The following is an 11,736-nucleotide window of genomic DNA, read 5'->3' on the forward strand; positions in this document are numbered from 1 at the left end:
CTTCTCCGTCATTTCCCGCACCAACTCTGGGCCCAACAAAGGTGCATCACCCACCTCGGCTCAACACACAGGTGATCTACACAGTTGGCCATACAAGGCCTCAAATGGTGCCACTACAACAAAATTGACTTTTTACGGCACCACATCAACGGCATACAATAAATGCACGTCGTAATTTCTCACTTTTACGACTTTCTTTTTTTGCACGTCGTAAATACTTTTCCAACCACGACATGTTTATTGCCTAGGCCGTAAATGGTAATAACGATAATTTTTTTACGGCTTGCAATTCACGCCGTAAATAATAAAACTTTTTACGACATGCATATAGCGTGCCGTTAATACATTAATTATACACGACGAACATATGCTAGCCGTGAAAAGTGAATACTTTTCACGGCACACACCACGCCTACCGTTAAAAGTATTATATTTTTTACGACGCACAATGCATGTCATGAATTGTATGATAAAAATAAATAAATAATAAATCAATAAAAGAAGCGCTGAAATGAAATTTTGGGCGCCAATATTTTTCCCCAAAAATAACTATTTTGATGAAATCTCTCTCTATCTGAAGATGATGAAGGCCAAATCAATTGCTAAGGTGATCATCTCATCTCTTCTCTTCTCTTCTCTTCTCTTCGGTTGCTAAGGTTACTGAACCAATCGACTACTAGGTTTGCTTCTTCTTCCCTCCCTCCCCCCCCCCTCTCTCTCTCTCTCTTCTGAATCTTTGTGTAAAAATTAATACATATAGAAAGAGAGAGAACAAATTATGTATACAGAGAATTGTATAAAGAGAATTATTATTATTGATTGATGTATTGTTACAAGATTGTTGTATTTGATTTGTATGTTACAAGCTATTATATAGGAGAGGTGTGAGGTAAGTGAGTGGTGGTAGTGGATGGTAGTGGAGGTGGTGGGTGGTAGTGGAGATGGTAAGTGTGTTAGGTTTAGTGGGGTGGATGTAGTGGGTTAGGTTAGTGGGTTAGGTTTAGTGTACATTAACAGCCCCCCTCAAACTCAAGGAGGATAGGAACTAACCAACTTGAGTTTGAAGAGAGTAACAAAACAGAAAAGTAAACTGATAAATAAAAAACAAAACAGGATAGGAGACACGGTATGGTCGTGTCGGACCGTTGTAGCAGACAGTTTACGGGGTCATGTCGGACCGTTGTAGCAGACAGTTTACGGGGTCATGTCGGACCGTTGTAGAAGACACTGTGTGGTCGTGTCAGACCGATGTAGAAGACAGTTTATGGGGTCATGTCGGACCGTTGGAGCAGACAGTTTACGGGGTCATGTCGGACCGATGTAGAAGACAGTTTACGGGGTCATGTCGGACCGTTGTAGAAGACAGTTTATGGGGTCATGTCAGACCGATGTAGAAGCTGACCGGAATCAATGTCGGGACAGTTTATGGGGTCATGTCGGACCGATGTAGAAGCTGACCGAAATCAATGTCGGGACAGTTTATGGGGTCATGTCGGACCGTTGTAGAAGACAGTTTACGGGGTCATGTCGGACCGTTGTAAAAGACAGTTTACGGGGTCATGTCGGACCGTTGTAGCAGACACTGTGTGGTCGTGTCAGACCGTTGTAAAAGACAGTTTATGGGGTCATGTTGGACCGTTGTAGAAGCTTGTGGTGGTGCACCAAGGGGGCGACTTAGGGAGTGCGCCATGGGGTGGCTTGGGTGGTTCGCAGGGTGTGTAACCGTGCTCACCATGATATATGTATAACCCCCCCTCAAACTCAAATAGGTGTGAAGATAGAAACCTATTTGAGGTTGAAACAAAGGGATTGATAAAGCTGGCCGGTGTAGAAGACACTGTATGAGTGTGTATATAGGCTGCCCAAAAAAATATACATGGATGTAGATATCGAGCCCTCAAAAGTCGTGCCCTCAAAAGGTGTGCCCGTACCCTCAAAAGGCGTGCCATCAAAAGGCGTGCCCGAATGCATCAAAAGGCGTGCCATGAAAAGGCGTGCCAGTTTGTCGGCGAGAAGAGGCGCGCGATGCGCGTGGCTGCCTCGGCTATTTAACCAAGACGGAGCTGAGGCCGAGGCAGAGGCTGAGACAAGAAACTGAGAGAAACCTCTGAAGAATTCTGCGTTGTGCTGAGAGAGAGAGGCTGTAACACTGTTGTGCTGAGAGAGAGAGGCTGTAACACTCTGTTGCGAGAGAAAATGGCTTCGTCGTCCCGTGGGCTGCTCACTCTCTTTCCCGATCTCAACGAGTCCACAGGAGAGAGAACTGGTGCGGTGTCCCGTGAACCTCAACTAAACACCACTGGGTTTGCTCCGTTGAACTTTCCGATGCAGTCGGTGGAGCAAAAAATGGCAGTGCAAACGGATGTGGAGGCTAATCAGTATACTTTGAAGGCATGTGTGGAGTCTATGACGGCGGTCACAAACTTGTCGCACCGGCTGCAGAGTAGGACAAATGAAGTGCAGCAATTAAACTCCCAGCTGGCTCTGCTCCAACGCATGTATAAGGATGCGCGAGCAGAGATAAGCGTGCTAAGGGCAGAAAACAAGGAGCTGAAGCGGAAGGCCACCGTGATGTTCCGATTTGGAGGGCCGCCATATGCTGCAGTGGAGGAGCAGGGAGTGAACGTGCTTGGCGGCGTGGAAAACACGGAGGCAGCACCGTCAAGGGCGGCTCAGGACGGAGGCAAAAAGAAGAGACCTGCAGAGTAGAGAAGAAAAATCCCACTGGGGGTGTGGGTTTTTTTTTTTTTTTTTTTTTTTGTTTTGTTTTGTAAAAGGGTGATCGGGGTGAGTCCCAACATGAATAAAATGAGTGTGGTGTGAAGTTCTTTTTTTTTTTGTGCTGTTTGTTGTTTGTTTTGTGTTGTTTTTTTTTTTTTTTTTTTTGTTGTGTAAATAATAATAATAATAATAGAATATAGTATAATAGTGTGGTGGGAACAAGCCCACGAGGAAAGTAAGATTATTGAGGTGCAAATCAGGTTGTGTCTTTTGCCTGGTTTTTTTTTTTTTTTTTTTTTGTGCAAAAATAAAATAAAATAAAAAGAATAATAATAATAATAAGAATAATAAGAAGAAGAGGAGGATGATGGTGGTCTGTACAATATAGTAAAATAAATATAGATAGATATATAGAGATATAGAAGAAAAGAAGAGAAAGTGGAGTGGGGTTGGAATAATAAAAAAAATAAAAGGTGGCTGTGTGGCTGTCAGTCACTCCCGTGGGTGTGTGTGTGAGTGGAGTTGGAAGAATCAAAGAAAGAAATAAAAAGAAAAGAAAAGAAGAGAAATGGTTGGGTGTGCCAGCTATTAAACAAATATATATAGATAGATAGATATATATATATATATATATTCAATTTGAGGGCGACTTCGGTAGAGAGTACTTTGATGGCTTAGCGCCGAAACGTCACGCTAAGCCTCAGCGCAGCGACTACTCTACTCAGTATGTCGATATTCTTACCAATTGTCACGACAACGGTGTCATTCCAGAACAACTTGTGTTTCAGCAGCTTCATCATCATGATTCTCAGAAACTGGTTTACAATGGGAACCAAGTGAGGGAAGAATTTGTGCAAACAGAATACTACAGAGATCTCAATGGCATTGACAAACAACACCACACTACGGGCACAGGGTTCATAACAGTGGAGAAGGCGGCGCAGGCATGGCAGGCTCGGGCGAGGGCGCAGGAGGCCACGGCTGCGGCGCTGCAGGAGCGGCTTCAGCAAGCCATAATGAGCGGCGGCGGCGGAGAGGAGACGGGATGCTCCGGCGGAGGAGAGGCGGAGGACGCCGAGTCGGCGTACATTGACCCAGACCGAGTGGTGGAGACGAGTGGACCGAGTTGCAAGGTTTGTCGGCGGCGAGTGGCTGTGTTGCCGGGTCGTCATCTTTGTCTATGTTCAGAAGGTGGTGCTGTGGCCCAAGCGTGCCCTCTCTGTCTCTCCTTCGGAGGATAGGAATAGACCCTGGTGAGATTGTGATACAGAATCACCCATTCATCTCCGTGTATCCCTATGTGTGTTTTATCTCAAAACCGAGGGAGAGAGGATGTGGGCAATGATGAGAAGGTATGCGTAGAAAATAAGCGGAATAGGTTGAGGTCCGACGGGCGGCTAAGGTGAGGTTGCCGCCCGCCGGGGAAGTGAAAATACTAGGATCTAAATCTGCTCTGATACCATGTAAAAATTAATACATATAGAAAGAGAGAGAACAAATTATGTATACAGAGAATTGTATAAAGAGAATTATTATTATTGATTGATGTATTGTTACAAGATTGTTGTATTTGATTTGTATGTTACAAGCTATTATATAGGAGAGGTGTGAGGTAAGTGAGTGGTGGTAGTGGATGGTAGTGGAGGTGGTGGGTGGTAGTGGAGATGGTAAGTGTGTTAGGTTTAGTGGGGTGGATGTAGTGGGTTAGGTTAGTGGGTTAGGTTTAGTGTACATTAACACTTTGAAACTATTTTCCGAATCTTTGAAGCTATCTAATATCTATATATGTTTTTCTCGCATAGCCCTAAAGTTGTTCAACATCAATTGGTTTAGGGTAAACGAAAGTTGTGACTCTTATTTTTGAACAGAGCTTCGAGTCTTCTTCTTCTTCAACATAGCTTCGACTTGCAGCCCTAACAGGTTAGTTTCGACGTTTCTTCTTCTTTTTCTCTATTAAATTTCACCCTAACAGCCCTAACAGGTTTCTGGATTGTTAAATTTCACCAATCGAAGCCAATTAGTTGTTCGCATTAGGCAGTACCAGTGAGATTTTACCTCATTCTTTCCAGATGACCTAAATATGAGCAAATAGCAAAATGAGGAATCAGTAAAAACCAAATTTTGAATCCTTTTTTTCTTCTATATTTTCTGAAATAATTTTTATCTTTTTTTTTTTCTTCTATATTTTCGAGCGAATTTCTTAAAAATAGAGCGTTTTAATGGACTATTTTAAACACTTGTCTGAGTTTCAAAAAATTCGTTTCATGAAAACATTGAAAACAATAAAGTTTTTATAACTGATTGTATTCTGTTCTGATTGTAATTGTTGCTTTATTCTTGCCATCACTACGCAATTGGGTATAATTTTTTTAATCTTATTATTTTATTAATCATCTTTGTTGAAATTAGCTGCTACTGCGTCTTCTTCTTTTTATTATTTTTTATTTTTATAAGTAATGATGAAATGGGTATCTGTTGTGGTGGATGATTGGTGTTTGTTGTAATGCCTCTTAAAAAAATTATTTTCAGTTATTTGACAATTTGTGATGACAAAGGTTTGAATTATGGAGAAAGCTATATCAATGGTGCTATGATTTATGCATATTATATATATCTATATATATTGGCAATAAAGGAAAAAATGGTTTCTTAGGCTTTTATGAGATAATTGATAGTGAGGGTCTTGGTTAGTAATAGTAATAACAGGGTAAAATTTAAGTCCAGTGCTTTGACGTAGGGTGAGATTGAAACACAAATTGTCCCAATCTAAAATTTAAACATTTTTTTTCCTAATATAGTTTTCGATTGATATTCATGTTTTTGTTTGCTTTTGTTGACCAATGAAAAGGATCCAAGCACATGAAGCTAATATCAAGTTATCCTCTGCCAACCTACCATACTGCCACAGCTATAGGGCAATGTAAAAACAGATGATCAATGCTTTCCTCATTCATCTTAATGCCATAATGCTAATTGCTAAGAGATCCATTTGAAGAACATGGTGACTAATTGAAGTAGCAAGCCTCTAACAATGGGTGGCTGATACTTTAACTGAGATAATGAAAAATCATTTCAACTTGTCAGTTGGAAGTTTAGACGGTTCTTGAAAAAAGATAGTGAAAAAAATAAATAAATATCCCAAGAGTCAAGAGACAAAGAGATAAACCAAAAATTTCCCTCTCTTTGGCATGTCTTCTTTTAGATTGATACATCTGTCCACTTCATTGTGTCATACAATGTTGATTAAATTTTTTAGATTGTCTTTTTTATTCTTAAAATTTTATAATAGTAACTTGATGATAATCAAACTTTACCTTTTTAAGTCTTGAAATTTATTCAAATAAAATTTTATTATAAAGAAAAATGATAGCATTCTGCTGTCTAAAAAATATTCAGAAGTTACTGTAGTTTATTATTATTTTTTTTAAAAATGTTTGGCTTGTATGATAGGAGTGCGAGTTCATTATTTATTTATTTTTGATGGTGTGTTGTTTAAGACAACTTCATTGAATGCACAAATAGGATGAAGCAATACTAATTCAATATGATTGACTACATAATATCAAAGGCAAACTCTTATTATTTGTCCACTTTAGTTCCATTTGATATCAATACTAATTCCATCCTTGATCATCATGTTCAAATCCTTTCAGGTTATATCCATATCTATTTATCTAAAAAGAGCTACTTGATTGATATCTTAGAATTGAGTTTGTATTTTGTAATATTGTTAATATATAATTGGACAAGATTTTTTCTCCTCCTTCATGGATTCACACAGCAAGCAAGCATCATGTGTTCATGTAGGTCCCATCTTTTCCAAAAATAATGCGAGTCTCATTATTTTCTGAATATAGTGGGTCCTATATGTGCACATGGTGTTTGATTCTGTGCATTGACTTGGTTCTGCTCTTGGGTTCAATGCCTGTTTGTTATTGACTATATAGTAAGATCATTTTTTTTTCCCATGTGAAATATGGCATAAAATTGGAGTAATGAAGGCATACAATTTGCATACTGGCGTCATACTTGTCATTGATCATCCCTTTTTCTTGACATATATGTTCTTAGAATAAATATTTTTTTGCATCTACGAGGATATGGCAAAGGGTCACAATTAAATAAAGATCTTTAAAAAAAAAAAAATTGAGAAAATATTTTCTTGTTAATTAAGCCGAGTTACTAGCTTTGAGTGTAGTGAGTACTTGCTGGGCTTACCTTGAATAAAGGTTGCCTAGCTTAAGCCAAGTGTAAGACACTGTTCTGCCAAGCTGGGCTTTGCATACTTGTACTTGCTAAGATCAGTGCTTCTTTAGCCCAAACAATTAGTTTTTCCTAATAATTGGTTTACCTTGATAAATGATCACTGCTTTAATATGACTGCATCAGTGTATTGTCTAGTAGTAGTAGTACTTAATTTATCACAATGTGTGACATTGTTTTGTACTCTTTACAATGTTTAAAGGCTTCATAGTTAAAGTCCAAAATATGTCTTGTATTTTGTGATATGAAATAATGCCTAACAATGGAAATGTGGAGAGTATCTATTTTTATGACTCCACTCCAAAAACAAATAATGTTTTCTTGAAATATGTATAATCTGCTATGCCAATCTTTGGATCCAAAACAGTTATCTTGTAGACTTGTAGTCAAAGCTGATGTTTTCCTGCAACAATTGTGTGATAAATCTTGAGAAGTATATGGAATTAGTTAATGGTATGTTCTTTTGGAACCACAGGTCATCTTTCCAGCTCTTGATATACATGTGAAGAATGTGGCACAAACTTACTCCCTTGAGCATGAGAGAGAAAGTGTTCTTTTTGATCAGTTTGCGCTCCTGAATTCAAATATGCAAAATGAAGAAAGCTATAGGAGAGAACTAGCCTGTTGTACAGGAGCTCTTCAAACATCTATTAGTCAGCACATGTCCAAGGAAGAGGAACAGGTAATCTTTTGTTTCATCCTGTGATGGATGTCTTCCATTTTGTTTGTGATAGTATTAACTCATGCTTGGCATCTTTGATGCTTAACATATCAAATATCATTTTGTTGCAAGTGTAAGTATAATACAGTGGGAATTGTGCTAGAATTAGTTCTTCTATACATCCACTAGCAAACATTTTTCACAGTTCTGCTATGGTGTATTTGAGAAGTCTAATGATATTTCAGTAAATTAATTTTGTGGTTGTCTAGTTCATTCTGGTTTTCTTAACTAACAGATAATTGCTATGGTGTTTTCAACCAATGATAGAGCATCGCTAATAAGGCATGATATTAGTTCCCTTTAAGGGTTTTGGAGAATGCTCTATGAATTTGCATCATTATTTGATTGAAGGTGACTCCACCAAGCCCACATTTGTGGTGGGTTATATCAATGGATGAAATCTCACTCCTTGGTTGGTAGGGTATTCATCTAATGGGAGAGAGAACTGATTTTTTTATGCTCTATGAGAGTTGGATTCTGGATTCAGCTAACAAAAGAGCTGCTTTTTTGGCTAAATGAGTGACTACTGTATCAACTCTTAGGTGCCATTATTTTATAGTTTATTGTCATTTTTGGTAAGGACGAGGGGTCATTATTTTTGTTCCCAAGGTTCTGTCGAAGGTTGGTTGGTTGTGATACTTGGGTTTAGGTCCACAAAGCCTTCTGTAACTAGACGTATTTTGTAGCTATCCTCCTTAGTAATGTTTAGAATGATTCTTCATGGTTCTTATCTTTCCAAACTCCTCTTTGTTACCTAATTATATTCGTTTTGGCTTCTTACTGAAAGCAGAAGACTAAATTAAATATTGGAGGAAGTGAACAGATTCCTATGTGACTAGAAAATGAAAAAGTTTCCTACATAATGCTGTGCTTGAAACTTCTACAGGGATGTTTCGTCTCCTATATTATGAATTTATCTATGAATATGGGTCACACTGAATATTATGTGCTTATTCTTCCATGTTAAATGAATTGTTCTCTGTTGACAATTCACTTAAACAAAATGGGGCATCATATATTCGAAGGTAAAAACATAATCAAAACATTTTAAGGCTTTTGGCCAAATTGTTGCTTGTGCAGGGTAGTTGTTGAGTTACTGACATCCAACAACCAAACCAAGAAAAAAGTGGAAATGAATGGATTAAATAGAATAAAGCACATTATAGGCATGGACTATACTATAATCATGTATCTCGTAGTATTTTTTTATTTTATTTTTATCATTGGCACATAGTTCAAAATTCCCGATTAAGTGAATAACTTTGGATTTGGCAGGTCTTCCCCTTGCTTATTGAGAAGTTTTCATTTGAAGAGCAGGCATCATTAGTATGGTAGTTTCTGTGCAGCATTCCTGTAAGTATGATGGCAGAGTTCCTCCCATGGCTTTCGTCTTCTTTTTCATCTGATGAATGCCAGGATATGTGCAAGTGCTTGAGCAAAATAATCCCAGAAGAGAAGCTTCTTCAACAGGTGAGGGTCTTTCTAATTCTCACCATATGCTTGGAAAGTCTGTCAAATATTATTTTGTCTAACGTTATTTTCTCTGTATTTAAGGTTATATTCACTTGGATGGATGGGGTGAAAACTAATGACAAACATAAGAGTTGTGATGATTCTAAGGACCAAGGTTCTCCAGACTCTGATGCTATCACCTTAAATAGTTCAACAATGAAAGCACATTGTGCCTCTGAATCTTCCAGGACGTGTAAAAGAAAATGTGTGGAACCAAATTGCAATCTTGAGGAGTCCACTCCGGCTCGTCCAGTAGATGAAATATTGCATTGGCATAAGGCTATAAAAAGAGAATTGAATGATATAGCTGAAGCAGCCAGAAGGATACAATTGGCTGGAGAATTTTCTGATTTATCTGCATTCAATAAGAGGCTACCATTTGTTGCAGAAGTTTGTATCTTTCACAGGTATGGTTTGTGTTAATATTTTCCCATTTGATGTTCCTTTTTCAGTATCAATAATTTTTGTTTTTTAAATACAATGATTACCATGCTTACATATTGCATTAGTTGGAATGTGTGCGACTTTCTCATATAGGAATTGATATCCTTATTGAAGCCTGTGCCCTAATATATGAAGAATGGCCTACCTTTTTTATTTTTATTTTTTGGTCTGTGAAGAATGATCTACTTCATGAAGACCAAAAGTTGGATATTTTAATCTCATTCTCCTTTTTGAAACCGTCACGATTTTGTTTTTGGCATTTGTTTTGTCCATGAAACAGCAAAGACTAACAATTGTAAGAAAAATGCATGAAATCACAATGGTATTGGCTCCCTTATGTGCCCTTGCATTTTTTGTAACAAGTTTCTCTTTTCACTGGGACTGCATACATGAACGAGGGTTCAAACCTTGCATTCCCATCTAACAATATTGTTGATTTCTCATCCTTGAGGTTTGTTGGTTCTACATCTAAACTTCTAGTGAATGAACCAACAACCAATTTTATAGAGGCTTCTCGCTCGGAGGCTTCTTTCCCTAGAGAACACCCAGAAGCTGCTCCTAAAATCCCAGAAAAAGTTGTAATTTGTTCAACCTCTATTCTGTCCTACATTTATTGTTTTCATTAGTTAATTATTCTGTTTAATTGAGTTAATCTAGTTCTAGTTTGATGTTTTATTTCTTTTATATTTTGCGAATATTATAATTTTATTATGTGTTTCTCAGAGCTCCAAGTGTAGGAAAAGAAAAACTCCAATAACAGATGATTCTCTTGAGAACCAAAAAGATTCTACATCTGGTCAGGAGAATGAAGCTGGCAGATCAACAAGGCTGCTGAGAAAGCGAAAAAATGGATGTGAGCTTGTTGATGGGGCTTCTCATACTAATGCCCTAGTAGTTCTCTTGTGGTTCTCTTATAGTTGTCGATATGTTTAGAAAGTTAGATATGTATAGTTTTAGAAGGTTTAAAATTTTTGTGCAGAGTTTTCGAATGTTTGAAATGCATAGACAATTGTTGAATATTTATAATTTATGGATATAGTTTTTTTTTAATGTTTCAAACAATATTTTGGTGCTCGATTTTTGTTTTGTGATTCTTATTTATAATATTTGTTAGATTGTACAAAATTGGTCAAATAGAACTTGCTGAATTTAAAAATAAAAATAAAAACTGCATATTCTACGGCAGGCATAATAAGTCGTCGTATTACATATTTTATGGCACGCAATCAATGTCGTTATTTGTCTCACCAATTAATGATGTGCAAAAGTAGTCGTAGAAAAAGTAACACCGATGCACAAAATCTGTCAAATAATTTTTAACGGCATACTATAGCATGTCGTAGAAAAAGTAATAACGACGCACAAAATTTGCCGTTAAATAATTTTTAACAACTCAAAGCATGTCGTTGAAAGTAAATGACTTTCCATGACTGGTTATAATATGGCACGCGCTGCACGTCGTAGAAGGGTTTTTACGGCGTGCATTGCGCGTCGTAAAAATCCTTTTTTGTTGTAGTATCAAACCAAAAACGATTCAGCCTAATCGGCTAACTCAAAAGATCAACCAATTTACAATACAATTAATTAATTAAAACTTTTTAATTTTATTTTAAAATTTAAATCATCTTAAACTGAAACATGCACTATAAATGAGATTATAAAAATCATTTTATATAAGTGAAAGAACTCACTTTTTCTTTTTTTTCTCGATGTGGGATTGTAATTATTTTTAAATTAAATATTATGAGAGTTTCAAAATCTCATACAAAATTATTTTTAAAATAAAAATCTCTACATGAAATTGTAAAATAAAAGTTAAATGGAAGCTAACCAACGGAGATTTTCTTAATTGTTTAAAATTAAGAGGAAAAAAAAAGAGAATTTTTTTTAAGGTCCCTAATAAGAGTAATTTATAGCATAAAGGACACCAAAAATAGGAATGATGTCTCAGGTTCCTCACTAACGACATGCGCGTTTTTAATTTTTTTTTTGGATCAAAATACCCTTCACAGATCAACATAGAATGCTCAACTCGATTGCATTCCGACGACTCAATTCATTCCAAACATCCAACC

The 11,736-nt window shown here is 37.1% G+C and overlaps 1 protein-coding gene across 6 annotated transcripts; it reads left to right on the forward strand.

Annotated features, from left to right (window-relative positions):
• Positions 1–501: 501 nt before the first annotated feature.
• On the forward strand, positions 502–10,723 carry LOC114268973 (zinc finger protein BRUTUS). Of its 6 annotated transcripts, none has more exons than XM_028210221.2 (6): positions 502–680; positions 4,555–4,641; positions 7,460–7,666; positions 8,981–9,175; positions 9,260–9,624; positions 10,385–10,723. In XM_028210221.2, exons 4-6 carry the CDS (start codon positions 9,065–9,067, stop codon positions 10,416–10,418), a joined length of 510 nt encoding a protein of 169 aa, XP_028066022.2. In that variant the 5' UTR covers positions 502–680; positions 4,555–4,641; positions 7,460–7,666; positions 8,981–9,064; the 3' UTR covers positions 10,419–10,723. The 6 variants fall into 6 exon arrangements, with proteins under 6 accessions (XP_028066022.2, XP_028066024.2, XP_028066023.2 ...); XM_028210223.2 differs by having other exon boundaries at positions 513–607; XM_028210222.2 differs by having other exon boundaries at positions 516–607; positions 4,524–4,641.
• Positions 10,724–11,736: the final 1,013 nt, after the last annotated feature.

Source organism: Camellia sinensis, chromosome 5, assembly GCF_055761805.1.
Source record: "Camellia sinensis isolate YWXY chromosome 5, ASM5576180v1, whole genome shotgun sequence".
NCBI classification, from domain to species: domain Eukaryota; kingdom Viridiplantae; phylum Streptophyta; class Magnoliopsida; order Ericales; family Theaceae; genus Camellia; species Camellia sinensis.